This window comes from Drosophila simulans, chromosome 2R (assembly GCF_016746395.2).
Source record: "Drosophila simulans strain w501 chromosome 2R, Prin_Dsim_3.1, whole genome shotgun sequence".
NCBI classification, from domain to species: Eukaryota; Metazoa; Arthropoda; class Insecta; order Diptera; family Drosophilidae; genus Drosophila; species Drosophila simulans.
Genome location: NC_052521.2, coordinates 660,761 through 676,483, shown reverse-complemented (window position 1 = coordinate 676,483; position 15,723 = coordinate 660,761). Strand labels below are relative to the sequence as shown.

General features: G+C 39.8%; 1 protein-coding gene across 6 annotated transcripts in view; it reads right to left on the bottom strand.

Annotated features, from left to right (window-relative positions):
- Positions 1 to 2,414: 2,414 nt before the first annotated feature.
- LOC27206935 (neurotrimin) overlaps positions 2,415 to 15,723 on the bottom strand; it is an 85,620-nt gene continuing 72,311 nt past the window's right edge. For 3 of the 6 annotated variants that reach the window (XM_039292764.2, XM_039292765.2, XM_039292769.2), the window contains 2 exons: positions 2,654 to 2,822; positions 2,415 to 2,596 (listed from right to left, as the gene is read on the bottom strand). In XM_039292764.2, the coding sequence (XP_039148698.1) occupies positions 2,499 to 2,596; positions 2,654 to 2,822 (267 nt within the window). In that variant the 3' untranslated portion in view covers positions 2,415 to 2,498. Of the gene's footprint in view, positions 2,597 to 2,653; positions 2,840 to 15,723 lie in introns of those variants that run through there. The other 3 variants (XM_039292766.2, XM_039292767.2, XR_005543746.2) reach the window with 2 other exon arrangements.

Here is a 15,723-nt window from a genome sequence, read left to right as displayed (position 1 = left end):
AGCTTGGATTTCGGATTTTTACGTTAAAAAAGAGGCTATTCCCAAAAGGAGAGGGTCAGCTTTGGCAATTTGCTCGCGCACAGGAAAACCAGCAGCCAATCCCAGTTGTCAGTGGATATGTGAGAATGCACTCGCGCTGAATCGTGGACTGCAGTTCCTTAAGATCATGACCAGATTCTTGGGATATCGAATTCAAATTCAAAAGGAGCTTGAGGTGGCTTTTGACTAAAAGTCGTTTGTTTTGGAACCGATCTTGAAGCGCTTCACACGCCGAAGCGAACCCCACATTCGTAAGGTATTTGGATACGATGCCTTTTGCCTCGCCGGTTGTTTTGGTGAGGATATGAAACATCTTCTCGACCAGTGTCAGCCTCGGGTTATTAATATAAACTGTCGTGAATAGGTCCAGGAAATATACTGAGTAGCAGTAGTGATATTTGGCCTGGATCCTCCTGGGGAACGATATCCGAGCATGTTTAGTACTCTCTTTCGCTGACAGCAATGAATTTTTGCAAGGCTGCGGTTGCGCCCGATGGCTGTACTGAGGATTGCTTTTTTTCACTAGATCGACTAACTGCAGAGGGATTTTCCGGGGTTTCCGCTAGTAAACCCTCGATATACGCTGTCGTCAATGTTCAAGGGCAATGGGGAAATGACAATTCTTGGAGTTGCCCTTCCTTTCCCATTGGGAGTGGAAATCGCGGTTCTGCCTTTTTGACTAGCGGACTTCGGTGCTGGAATATGGCGAGCGGGTAGCGGAGAGTGTGTGTTTAGTTTGGGGTGCATTTGTCTCCCTCTATAGGCATACTCAGTTATGAGCGGAGAAAAGAAGAAGGCAAGGAGGCACGCCGAGAAAAAGTGGAAGAGAAAAAGAACGGATCTGAATGGACAAAGTCCCGGCGGAATTCGAATAAATATTGTAATTGGACAATTTGAAGCAAATCACTTTAAAAATACATAAATATAAATAGCTGGTAGCTGGTGCCTATGTAATATTAATAACATTTAAGTATAATAGCATACTACAATATAGCAGCACTTTGTTGCTATGCTTATGTTTATGTTTATGCAACCAATAAGGCCCAAGGCGGATGTAACATGATCGTACACTTGAAGGCTACAAAGTATAAGTGCATGGTCAGCATTCCCACGCCGACCAAATGCATAATACATAAGTACATAGCTCGCTCTCTCGATAAGCCTAGATATATAAGATATACATAAGAAAGTCGTACAATTTTTTATTTATGTTTGGAACGAAGGGTTTTTCTTTTCTCAATTTGGATGTTTAGGTTATATTTTTATATCTTTATTTGTATTAGTTGTATAATATAAATGTGTATTCTATTGTGGTATATATTTTTGAGGACATTTTTAACAGCAATTTAGGGACGGACGATATAAATGAATTGCGGAGTTGTGGGGGTAATATATATAAATATATATATAAATGCTTGGGCACTAGCGGATCACAGTGAAACGTAGCAAGGTCCGATATAGGCAAAGTGATTATGTAAATTAATTTCCGTTTAATTAAAAGCTTAGAAACTTTAGGTCGTTGTGGTGTTATTCAACTCTAAATTGTGACTGAACAGAAAAGATCTTATGGTACCCTAAGCTAGCTGTGGGTGTTAGGAAGCGACGCGGCAGAGCTCTGCACATCTGGTTTGAACTAACCATGATCTGCAATGTCAGCAATTTTTCGTCAAGGGCCGAAAATGCGCACGCAAGACAAACTGCGGACGCTGTTAATGACATTTGCGACGTTTTGAACGGATGATTAGTTTATTGAACTGAACAGTGTATTACAATGATGCAGTTCTTCAGTTGGGTCGGCGGATGTTTAGTTTATTGAACTGAGCAATGTTGCAATATTTTGTTATTTATTATTTTAGGCATTTATTGTTAAATGTTGTTTTGTGTTATCAGCTGTGTTAACTAGTATGCACTTTAAAACAACAGAGAATGCTATAAACGAGTTCCCCGACTATCAAATAGCCGTTACTCAGCTAGTGTGAATGCGAACCCGAAAATTTTATAATTCTGGAATATCAATAGATATTGTGGAATAGAATAAGTCAAAAATTTAGAATTGTTCAATAGTGCGTTTTCAGTTTAGATCAAACATCTAAACATTATTGAACGTGTGGGCGTGGCAGTTTTTGCCGATTTTAGGGCGTTAGAGTGGGCGTGGAAAAAAGTTTTTTGGCAAATTGATAGAAATGAATACCGCTTCCACTCTAACGACCCAAAGCCGCACTTGTACCGAAATGCCAAAAAATATTGAAATTCCTTGTTCACACTTCCAGCCGAGTAACGGGAAACTCGACTATAGAATTCTCTTTTGTTTGGGTATATAATTAAAAAGGCACGAACAAAAAAAAAAATAAATTTACATATATACATATCACAAATATATTCTCAAAAAATATAAATTTTTAATTCGAATTTTGAAATTTTTATTTGGAAATATAGTTTTATTCGCAATTAAGAAGTACTTATTGAGCTGATAATTTTAAACAAATCTGAAGAAAACACAGACTTAAAAGTTCCGATACCAGTAAGTGGGATTTTTGAACTGCTGCTGGGTGATCACCTGGTTATGTTGAAAAGAAAATTATGAAAAATATAAAAGTCATTTAAATGTATTTACCCTTTAAAATATGAACATTTACGGACTTGGAGTTTGCATTTGACGGTAAGCAAGAATATTGCCCTGAGTCAGCAATGCTTGCTCGTTGAATCAACAGATACGATGTTGTTATGTCTCCTTTTTCAGTTATTACTGAAACTCCTCCCCTTGGTGAATCATAGTTAATTTCCTGCGAAAAAAGTAATGCTTTTTGTTGGTTAAAGAGTTATCAATTAGAATTATCGAATAGGAAAGATATTTTCAAAACAAAATTTTTTAGTATCGTGGCATTTGGGAAGATAAAATCTACGGTTACTAAATTAGACCAAACCAATTAGTGCATAGCTTGAGGTGTGTCAGCTATTCGTGAGAAAATTTATATATATTCCCGTTACTCGTAGAATAAAAGGATTCGTTGCCCAGTATGTACCAGACAAAAGGACACGTTTCTGATTTCGTCCACTTGCTTCAGCAGTATCAATGCCCTTTGAAGTAAAATTGTGGCCACATGGACGTCGCCGTCGATTGAGTATACCCTGGCCATCATTTCGTCAACCCTCCGCAGGGAGTCATGCGTAGCGTCGAGAACCTCGTATTTATCATTGATGAGTATCTTTTTCTATCCGGCGTAACGCAGGTGGGCCGTATTATTGCCTTTTGGTATCTGAACCTACTAAGGTACCACACAATCCACTAGGCGGTCGCTTCTGTATTGATAACACTGGGCGTATCTAGTAGATTACCCACATCAATTTCCTTGTCATTTACATAGTGGTGTATTTGCGCCACCCAAGCCGGCCAATTTAATTAATTCCATGAACAATAAAGCACTTAATTGGTTCCCGTACCGTATGCAATCTGCTCAGAATGTGTTTTGATAAACAAATTCTTTGGCAACGATAAACGAATTTTTTGGCAACGGCACTTAGCCATTTATGTAACCAAATTCCAAAGCCTAACCTAAGCAGTTTTGCCTGCCCTCTCTGAGGATTCTCCTCAACATAAGAATCCAAGAGCAATGCTTTCCCAAAATGCACAAGCATATTTCTGAAGTACAGAGGCTTCTCCTCAATTTCACTTGCATTTAATTTAAAATCTTAAGCTGAGCATTAGACAATATAGAACAAAAATCGGTCTCCATACTTAAATCGTCTTTTTTATTTGGAAAACACTTTGATTTCAGCGTTGGACTAAGTTTGTATACGAAACGGATCATTTAATAGATTCAAGGCGATTTGTTGTAGCCTTTTACCTATAACTATATACCCGCAAGTACACAACGATATTAAGGAAATAACATCACCAGAACGAATGAAGAAGAGGGACTAGCGTCGAATAAAATCTAGCCAGTGCAAGGCGTACGAAGACCAGAAAATTGGGATCGTAAAGATAGAGTCAAGTTGACGAGTAGTAAAAGAAGTCGTCGAGGGAGGTTGTCCGATCATAGAAGTTAGTGGGTCGGAGGGTCAATTGTCGTCAATCGTAGTTCTCGCTGGGGCTTATCGCCAACTTGCGCTGATGCAGCGTTACCTGTTTCTCTTCCTGGATCGTTTGATACATCTTCATAAGGCGCTACGCTTTCTTCTTTACCTTGGGGAACAACAGTATGTACAAGAGTAAGGTTCCATTCGTCATGAACGAGGGACGTAATAATTCGATGGCGTCAACCGTATTAACCTCTTCTAATATTTATTCGACTTCCACAAGGTCCAATCTCTTAGACTTTATGATTCCCGTCTAAGCAAGCTCGCAAGCTCTTGTGATTTCAGCGACTTTGCTGGCAAAGATGTTAGCCTTGCTTAGGATACCAGTCGCCGCGTAGACGTCTCTATCGATAACATTTACTCTTACGATAACCTCTTTTATTCTCGTAATTGAATCGTGCGTGGCTTCAAAAAATCTTGAGTCCATCCTCAGTTGTTGGTCGCTATTCTGCGAGGCCAGGTCGAGTGAGGTTTAATACCATTAGTTACGGTTTTGAGACCTTCTGTCTTCTTGACCGATTTCCTACACTTGTCTTATTTATTCCAGGTCCACGACGTGAGCCAGCTTGAAGACGTGATTGATCCTCCAGATATCGCCGTGATGAAGCGGGACTATCGAGCCTTTGTTCTTGTAGGTCTGGACGGCTACCACTATGCGTGTGAGAACAAAGCTTACACAAAAGGGCTATACAAGTCATTCCTATGCTGTATTGTATTAACAGGGGTAGATTTATGAGTTTTTTTTGTTATATAGATTTCATAGTGTTTTTGCGTGTTTATGTAGTTGTGTTCTCTTGTTACTTGTAAAGTTTTATACCCTTTACTCGAAGAGTAAAGATATATACAGTATGTCTAGAAACTGTTTACACACTGTGAAAAAAGTTGAATTTTTGACTTTAAAGGTAAAGATAAAGGGTTCTTTGCTTAATTAAACGCAAATTGTTTATGAAATATAATTAAACAATACTTATTTTACTTATAAATAAAAAAAACAAATCAAAAATATTAAACATACAAGAAAATAAACAACAAAATCCTAGTTTACACAGCTTTGGCACTGTCAAGAAACTCTTTACACAAAACACTAAATGAAGGTTAATCCTAAATTTTTAAATTATTTTATTAAAATTTTAAAAGTCCCCCATTGGCTATGGCTACATATATATATGGCTATATATATGTATATAATTAAATGTTTGCAATACTCATATGTGAAAAAATATAATTTTATTTCACTGAATGATTACAATATTTTATTTGTTGAAGAACACCAACCGATTACAATTAGGTCTCTAACTGAACTCATCTAATTATTCTGATTTGATTGACGTTCAAGCCTGGGTATCGAGCTTTTCTGATATGGACTTTAGACTTAAGGGCTCTGATCAAGTGAAGAGAAAGAGCTTTGGAATTGCTGACTTTAATTTTCTTTGGATTTCTCTTGGATTCAAGTGCATTCGCTCTTGGATACAGTGCTCTTAGATTCTTATAGTTTTGTTTATTGAAATCTAATATTTTTTTTTTCGGGATTGCGAGTCCGAGCTTTGAACGTGGGAACATGACGATGGCGTGAGGGCCTAGGCAAGGAATGTTTAAATTAGGGGACGGATGTTTAGTCTACCAGTGGGTGACTTATTTGGACTTGTAATTTTTTCCACTCAACCCAGTCTTGAGGATCATATGATAATCTTATTCATATCTGGTATCTGTTAGGTACATCCGGAGTAGTGTAGGGTGTACATGTTGTATGTGTATTAGTGTGTAGGCATGTGCTTAAGTCTTAGGGACTTATGGATATGTCACTATATATATTATGTCGGAGATTGAGTAGATCTAACGTATTATTTTAATAATTATTTTAATGTAACCGAAATTATGTGGTTGATCCGTTATGTTAAGAAGGAGCAGCGAATAATAAAATTCACGGAAAGCGTTTCGTTATTGAGTGAGCATCATTTGTGTGTGTATCAAATGAGAATGGCGCCTGTTGTTGATTTGGTAGAGTTTCGTGGAAACGAAGTAAGGATGATGAAATAATTGAGTGAAGTTGATGAATATAAGAAAAGCATCGAGTGGGCGACGCTTGAGTGAATTAGTCTAGCAGGCGACTTGCTGTGCAGGACAATATGGACGCTGAAGTGAATGAAAAATAGCGCTCGCCTTCTCCGACATCAGAAGTGGGATCGGCCTACTCCCAAGACATTTCAAGTGATCAGTGGCGTGCATTATTTGAATCGCAAAGTAAAAATTTCATGGAGTTGATTAAATCTATGCAGACTTCCAAAATTAAGACGCAACCCAGCAAAGTGACGGTACCAAAGATTAACCCAGACACTGCAAGTGCAGATGCAGCTGCATGGCGCAAAACTGTCGATATAATTATGGCATAATTATGGTTTTTCTGTATATGCCAGCAGGCAAGTATCGGCATTGCTTTCGAAGTGGAAAGAAATGAGCAATGAAGAAATTGCTGTATCGTTCGTGATCGCACATGCAGCTTAAATAGACCACCGACTGCAGCGTATATTATTCAATATCCAGACACAATGGGAATTGGAAAAACAACTGCAAAGGCACGCAGTTGCTTTTGGTAAACGCAATGACCAAAAGTCACCAGATTGTACTAGTACTCCAAAACATAAGAAGCAAAAATTATCATCGCGCATGAAGTGTCACTATTGTGACGAACCTGGCCATAAGTTCGCAGAGTGCCGAACCAGAATGGCTCTACTCTACTCTAAAGAGGGACATGTCTACCATAAAGTGCTACAAGTGTGGAGAGCTGGGGCATATTGCAACAAGGTGCACAACATCATCAAGCCAGGCTGAGAAACGAGTGAATGTGTGCGCCGTTGTCGATCCAAGAGGAAATTAGTACCAAATGGGTGAGCACTTTCCATACTTTGTTTGATTCCGGAGCTAAGTGTTCCTTATTGAAAGAAAAATTAGCAGATAAGTTCATGGCATATTAGTGGTATAGTCACCTATATATATAGGCTCCGTGACATGCACAAGGCAAATGCTAGCTACCGTAAAGATTTGTAATTTTTCCCTAGAAATCCTGTTCCATGTAGTGATAGACAAATATTCGAAATTCAATTCAATGTAGGCGACCATGTCTTGATCAAGAGTGAAGAACGGCATCAAACAAAGCTAGACCCAAAGTTTAAGGGTCCATTTGTGATAACGGAAAAGCTTGATGGCGACCGATATGTGTTGAGATCTTTGACAAGCAAGAGAACGTATAGTAGGCCCACAAACAGTTATGGTCGATGCCTGTTGAGGTAGACGGAGACCAATGCGAGAGATCGCCGACTGAGGCACTCGTAGACTTTGACTCGTAGACCGTAGACTCTGGTTAAATTATTCACAAGGCTAAAGCTACACCATATGGGTATCAGCGCAGTGACCATGTGGCGGGGGCAATGAGGGTCCGGAGAGACAGTGACGCATGAAGATGCGTGAGATCAGTGCAAGGAGTGCAGCAAGAGCCTGAGAGTGTGACATAATGTAGACAAAAGAGAGAGAATTTTACACTTAAGAATGAAAAAGAGAAAGAGGCGTGAAAAGAACAACGATTACTGTTTGATCAAAAGAAATGAAGTCAGAAAATGTAAATTGGGGAAAAAATGCTTGAGCAAGGTAAGGGGTGCCGATATGTTGTTATTGTTTTTTTTTTTTTTTTGCTTGATAAAAATTGATTCAATATTGACGTAATATTATGTTGAGTTAAAAATTAAAAGAAAATGTATGAAGAAAGAAAGTGATATGTAAAATGTAAAGAACTTTGTAATGCAATACAACACACGAGGTCGTGTCCATGTCAGGAAGGCCGTGTCGGAGATTGAGTAGGTCTAACGTATTATTTGAATGTAACCGAAATTATGTGGTTGATCCGTTATGTTAAGAAGGAGCAGCGAATACTAAAATTCACGGTAAGTGTTCCGTCATTGAGTGAGCATCATTTGTGTGTGTATCAAATGAGAATGGCGCCTGTTGTTGTTTTGGTAGAGTTTCGTGGAAACCAAGTAAGGATGATCAAATCACAATATGTACGGTGAAGTGAATGAAAAATCGCGCTCGCCTTCTCCGACATATATATATATATATATAGTGACGTATTTGGGTGGTCCAAACCGGCCACTTCAATTATTTCAAAGAAAACAGTAATGCACTTTAGTGATTTTCCACAATGTATCCCAGCTGCGCAGCATCCGTTTCTAATAAAGAATTTTTGGCAGCGGCACTCAGCCGTTCTTGTAAACATCCTAAAGCCTGACCTAAGCAGATTTGACTGCTCTCTTTGAACACACATCTTAAGAACCCAAGAGCGAGGCTCTCCCGAAATACAAATATTGTTAAATACTGAGGATTCTCCTCAATCCAATTTGCATTTGATTTTAAGTCATAAGCTGATATCTGAATAAAGAAGTTCAACAAAAACCTTCGTTAAAAAATTCTTTTCGGCGTTGTCCTTAGTCAACTGACGGGACATTTATTGGACTCAAATAAAAAATATTACAACCAATTTTAATATCTATATATACTTCACTTATTTTAATATAGTGTTTTGTAATACCTAAGAATATTTATCCACCCTGTGATGTTAAGATACAATATTATGATGTACGGATACTTTACTTAATAAATAATAATAAAAAAAAAACTATTGTGTAATATATAATATTTAGTTAGTACAAGGTACTTGGCATATGGGTGTAATAATATTTGATTGTCATTGATTTTAATTGCGAAGTTTTTGGGTTGTCGTTTTAATATACACAAAACCAAAACTCAAACAAATACCGATGACGGGGTTGGAACCAAGAAGATTAAAACGCAGAACTCCATCAGAATTAAACTATTAAATTATTAATTTATAAGCGTATCCTTGCACTGGGAAGGGCCGCTTCTTTTATTCTTCACATCTAATTAAAAATTACTTATTATTATTTAAAAAAAAAAAAATAGATTGTAATTTAAAGAAAAATAATTTAAAAAAAAAAAAAAAATAGTTTACAAAGGTCACAAAGGTGCTGTTCCACGAATTTCGAAATGGTCTGTTCCATCGGCAAAAGATTCGGCGGTAAACGTTCCTCCTACTTAGTTTCAATATCGGCGATTCAAGATTCTTGAAGACAGACTATTTAAAAATGAGGGCAAGTGCTGAAACTTCCCGAATTTGGGTAAAATACCTTGTCATCAATAACTGATCTCGTAATGTTGGAATTTCTGATACACGAAACGTGGGTATAAAATCATTGACGGCATTAGTGTAAAGATTCGAAGAGAGAGGCTGCTAAGCACCACTAACTTGCAGGTCCCCGGCTGTTCAATAGAGCAGGTATCAATTCGATCATTAAATAAATTTAGTTGGTGTTCTTGGATGAATAAAAAAAATGTAGTCCCTCTTTCGGATATCGACAGGTGAAGATGAATCGGAGGGATGGATAAATGTGTGCATTTATCAGGTGAATTATCTAGAATCCCCAAAGGCGTTTCACGGCTTAAACTAGAGAAATCTAAATATATTCACGAAAATCATATTGACATCATCCTTTTTTGAAAACGTCTTACTGATAAATGCCACATCCAAATAAGCAGATTTTTGTTCTTCGGAACAAATCATCCAGACGGAGAAGCACATGGCGGGAAAGGCAAGAAATGACTATTCAGTTTCTGCATTCTACCGACTCATAAGAATATTTTCCTTATCTCACCCCCTACTTAGGACACGTATGGCAGCGTATCAGTTTGATTTTCGAGATAACATGGAACCATTGAACAAGTCACTCGAATAACATTAGAAGTACGAACTGTTTTTGAAAACATCTCCAGGCTTTTGATTTAATGGTTTAAAGTTCAAAACTTAAACAATGCGTACTTAAAACATCCACAAACTCGTGAAATCGTGTCTCTACTAAAGAGCCCTTGCTGTGAGATGGAACTCTGATATATCCGACGACCATGCTATAAACGCAAAAAACCCGAAAGCAAATAAAGCTTCTCCTCCCAACCCCGCTCGCTACCACCACTGCAGCTACGGTCATTGTACTGCAAGCGTTTATAGCATGGTCGTCGTAAAAATGTGGGCGTGGCAGTTTTGCGCTGTTAAAGGGCGATAGGGTGGGCGTGGCAAAAAGTTTTCTGCGTGTAGTGGGTGTTAAAGTGGGCGTGCCATCGTGACGCGCTGCGTCTTTGTCTCTAGAACCTCATCTCAACCTTCTTGCTTTTTTAGTTCCTGAGATCTCGACGTTCATACGGATAGAGGGACGGACGAACAAACGGACTTGGCTAGATCGACTTGGCTATTGATCCTGACGAAGAATATATAAATTATTTAAAGATTAATCGAACCGTCTTGCGATATTGTCATCCTTCAGGTTTGGATGAAGGGCTTCCATCGCTGGCTGCTCCGGGTGGTCCGGGGAGCAGGAGAAGATTATTATTTACGTTGAGAGGAACTTTCCTCTCTCAACTGCCAGCCTTGTGGTCTGGCAGAGTAAGTAATATAAATGTGTGTTACTAAGTTTAGTCGGAGTTGACGAGCTGCCGCTCTTTATTCTGGTAAATGCAAATTCAAACTGAAACATAAAATGATTCTTAAAGCTAACAAAGACTCGCAGCGGCCACGCAAATATGCTGTGTTTGCGGGCTGCACACGGTTTTCCGGCCAAATGCTGAGTCAGCACTTTGATATTATGTGAATGATTATGTTTCATACACTGAGCCAACTGTTCTAGTTCGTTGGCTTGTGTTAACTACTCCCCCTTCAAGATTACGATATCAAGATATCCCGTTTATTTGCATCGCAGATCTCCGCGCTCCGATGAACCGTAGACAAGTGATGCCGGTACAAATCAATGCACAACAAGTGAATGATGTGAATGATTAGTATCAATTTCTCTTCCAAACTCTTTGATGAACTCCAAGTTACGTTCACTCATCTGGTGAAGATAGGGGAGATTTAGAATATCTCTGTTGGCGTTGATATTCAATGATGGGGAACTAGCTACCTCTGGAGCTCGTATTTGGGCCTTGCCGTGATTTATAAAGGTGGTGTCATTTATCACGATGCGTTCGTTGAAGGTGATGAGATGTGTGCCAAGTTGATAGACTTCTGTTCCGTTGTCCACCGTGACCCTGGCTGGCCGGTCATTGATGATGATGATTCTCTCATCCACGCGGGAGTAGGTCGCTTGATTGCGACTCGCAATGCGCTAGAACGCTGATTGTTGGCAAAAGGTAGCCCCCGGTGTTGGGGTGCAGTTTTTTATTGTATGGACTTCTTCTCAACACTTTGCTACTATGTTGCAAGTGACTGGGAAAATAGTGACCTTCTTACAAGATAATTTTATTTTGGGGAATTTTATAATGAAGTATATTTTGTTAGAGGATTGTAGTATTTTTACAGACGATGCGGACATAAAATCCAATATGGGGGTATCTGTGGGTTCTTTCAGCCAAACTGATTTTAAGTCTGCATGATCTAGGATATTTGGACTCACAATATTATTTTTCGTCAGTGTTACAGCCAACATTAAATTTTGTAAATCCATCATTAGTATTCTATTCCTAGCCAGCAGTGTCTCATATAAATGGCCGGTGTCAATTCGGGTATTTTTATGTGTTTGCAAGATTTGATTTACAGTGGTTGTTAATTGGTTGATTCGACTTTGTATTCTAGTATTAATTTTGATTTGCCTATTATTTGACTGTGTCAACTGCCACTCTGTGAACCTAACTCTTTCTAGATCATCCGGCGTCCCCGCTACTACCTTTAGAATTGTGCCAAGAAAATCTAAGCTCGTTGCGATTCTGTGGTGGACTCTAACGAATCCGAAGGTGCGAGGTGTCCACTTATAGCAACTTCCTCATTGGAGACTGTGGAAACATCTCGTTCATGCTGCTTGTTTTTTCTATTACGAGCATGTGCGCTGACACCAATGACAGTGAGAGAAGGATGAAAATTCTGCGCCTGTGGAAATGTATTTTTTTAAGTCGCTTCTTCTTGTTCGCTGAGATTTATCCCATCACCAATTATACTAATACTAAAACATCGTGCCTTTGGCAACGGACTTAATGTCTTTTAAATGGAAGTTTGCCAAACGGCTGATGATAGGTAGTAATAATAAAAAGTTTAAAATTAATTGAAAGAGTCATTTAAAGTTTTCTTTGTAGACCACCCTCCCTTCAATGAGGAACGTGGTCCCAGGTCTGCTTGTATGGATTTTTCCTCACACAAGGGAGTAAGTTTATTGCCAAGCCTTCTATTAGTTTTGACCAAAACCTTTTCGCCCACTTCGAAGACTCTGTTTTGTCGAAATGCATTCTCTCTAGACCATAGCGCGTCTTGGGCACTCTTAATTTTGTCAGCAATCCGTTCTTGTGTGTCGTCCGTGGATTCTTGTATTGCGTCGACTGGCCTCTTATCGATGAGCGAATAGATTGATTTGTTATATCTGGTAATGGCTAAGAAGATTATCTCCACCTGGCGAGCTCTAGTAGAGTGCTGTGAAAACGTTCCACTTGCCCGTTTGAGACTCTGTGAAGGGGTGGCGCATTTGTGATGCTGACGCCAAAATGGTTGTCTAGCATGGCCGTGATGGTGTGCGATTTTAACGATAGCTCGTAGTCGCAGTAAATCACTTTGGCGTTTGGGAAGACATTTTTGACCTGCAACACGGCCGGTTTTAAGTCCTCAATTGTTCTTGACGGCACACGCTGTACGACGGCGAATTTAAAAATTTCTTAATGCAAGTGAGAAAATATTTACTATCAGTTGAGAAAATGTCTATGTGTCGCATTTCTCCTACATGAGAAAGAATCGGTGACTCGCCAATCTCTTGTTTCTTCGGATGCCTATCATATTTACCTTTCGCGCATGCTTTGCAGTTTTGGACAATTTCATTGGCCAGTTTGGCCATTTTTGGGAAGTAGAACTCTGTGAGATCCTGCTTCACATTTTCTTTGGCCGACCGGTGGGCAATATTGTGTTGTGCTAATATCACTTTCTTCCTTTCCTCGACCCCAAAAATATCTGTAACACGGTTTATGCAGTGCCAGAATCTTGTAGTCGGGAATCTCCGCACTAAATCGTCCTGCACCGTTGCTAACGTGTGCAAATCGCAATGGAGGACGCCCTTGGGGACTATTGAATCCGCAAGGTCAGGAGTAATGACTCCTTGTCGGTGAAGTTGATTGCGTGTCGATTCTTATCTTTGAAGAGAACGAAAGAGCGTCTTAGCGGACCTCTTCTAGAATTAGTTGTTTCTGGAAGCAGTTTCGGGGCTTATCGGTTGATTCTATGGCGTGGGCGAGGGAAATCTCACTGTGAATGGTCGCAGCGCATGATTCTGAGTCCTGTTCTTCTATGGCATTAATTTGCTGCATAGACAGGGCAACCAAATTTTCTTTTCACGGTTTATATACTACTTTCGCACCCGTTTCCTCGATGTGACCCTTCCACCTTTTAATTTTCGCGTTAGGGTTAGAATCTGATACCGAGAACGACAATGGCTAATAATTCTCTTTCATTTGTGGCGTAGTACATTTCCCTATCCTTTAATGTCCTCGAGATCATTGTAATAGGACGGTTCTCTTGTGAAAGAACTGCTCCAATACAGTAGACTGAAGCATCCGTCGTTAGATGGAATGGCTTATTGTAATCCGGGTATCTGAGCATAAAATCTTCGGAAGCCAAAATGTTGCGCAGTTTTTCGAAAGATTTTTTTTGTGCCTCATTGAATTGTACTTGGATGTGTCGCGATCTATGTCTGCTTACACTTCCATTTTCGTCCTTTAAGATGTCCGAAATAGGCCTTGCTACGGCTGCAAAGTCCTTAATAAAGCATCTGTAATAGCTAGCGAGACCTAGGAATGATCTAACCTCAAATACAGTTTTTGGTTCGGGGAACTCTTTTATGGCTCTGATCTTTTCTGGGTCGGTAGTGGTGCCATCACTGGTGACTATAAAGCCAAGAAAGTTTACGCTTTTTTTTTCCACAACTTGACTTTTTTACTGAGACTCTCATATTTGCATCGCTTATGGTTTTTCTCATTTTCTGAGAAGATTATTACATCATCGACGTAGACATAGCAAGTCTTGCCGACTTGCTCTCTGAGAATATCATCCATAGCTCTCTGGAAGATGCTGGCAGCATTTTTCAAGCCAAAGGGAAGCCTCTTGAATTCGTACTTCCCTCCGTTTACGAAGAGGAAAGTTTTTTCGCGGTCATTTTCCGCTAAGACGATCTGGTGATACGCGGACTTGAGGTCCAGTGTCGTATAAAATTTGGCCTTGCCCAGTATCATAGAAATATCTGGCATCGGGTATTTGTCCGGGATAGTCCTTTCGTTAAGCTTACGAAAGTCTATCGCTAATCGTCTATTTTGATTACCGGCCTCGTCGGTTCCTTTTTTATCAGCCACCCATATTGGGTATTTAAAAGGAGACACTGACTTCTGAATTATACCATTTTTAAGCAGGTCTTGGACATCGTTGTTGACGAAATCTGCTGCCGACATGGAGTATTGATATTATTTGGCGTAAATGGGCTCTTTGCTAGTCGTTCTAATCGTGGCCACCTCCGATGTGTTATATGGCAGGGCCTCGTTGGGATCTGCGAAGGCGTTTTTTCGGCTTCTGATCATCCCCAGAAATGCCCTTTTCACCAAAGGTGGTGCGTCTGCGCACTCCACGTTAGTGAAGTTGACGTCAGTGCATTTAAGGAATGAAATCTTCTCAACCTCGTTACCCCATTTGAGTTGGGCGGACGCGAGGTAATGTGACGCGCGGGCCTGTGTTAACAGATTGGCCCCGATTATCCCGTCGAATATTGTAATATCTGCTAGAATAAAAAAAGTCGCTTTCGAATTAAAAATCGAGACGAAGCATTTTTTGTCTGGAAAGAAATTCATTGGTACTCCTGCTGGTCTTCGTCTGATGACGGGTAACAGGGATGTTCGACTAAAAATTGACGTGATTAGATTCCACTTCTTGCGCTAAAGACAGAGCTGACGGCATGTCTTTCGGCTTTGCCGCGAAAAGCACGTCAGTGAGGTTGCGTTTAAGTCCCGAGATGAAAATACGCAAGGCGTCCTCTCGGAATTTCTTGCACAATATTTTTGCCGTCGATGGCTCGTGAGACATATGAGCTTTATTTGTGAGTAAGGTGAGTTTTTTTTCGACCTCATCATAATATTGTAAGAGGGTCATGTTGTTTCTCTGTCTTAAAGTGCTCTTGTCTTGTTCAATGACATACATTAGACGTTGTCACTGTAAGTGAAATCGACGGATTTATAATGGCATCGAAATTCAGTACAGTCCCAAACGAGGATAAAACGTTATCGGCCGCGCCCCTAACTTTGTTTCTAATAATTGTCATTGCCTCGTAATGGCGCGAGGTGCCGTTGCCCACATGGAGAATTATTAGTTATATCTATGGGTTCGTAGGTTCTGATTACGGGGCCACGGCTGAGGTGGGGCGACATGTGCTGCTGCCAACCAGCTGGCCAGCTCCTGAATTTTCTGACGCATTTCATTTTGTGCGAGTTCCTTTTTGGCGGCCTCCTCCGCTAAAGTATTGGCCACAATTGCCTGTATTA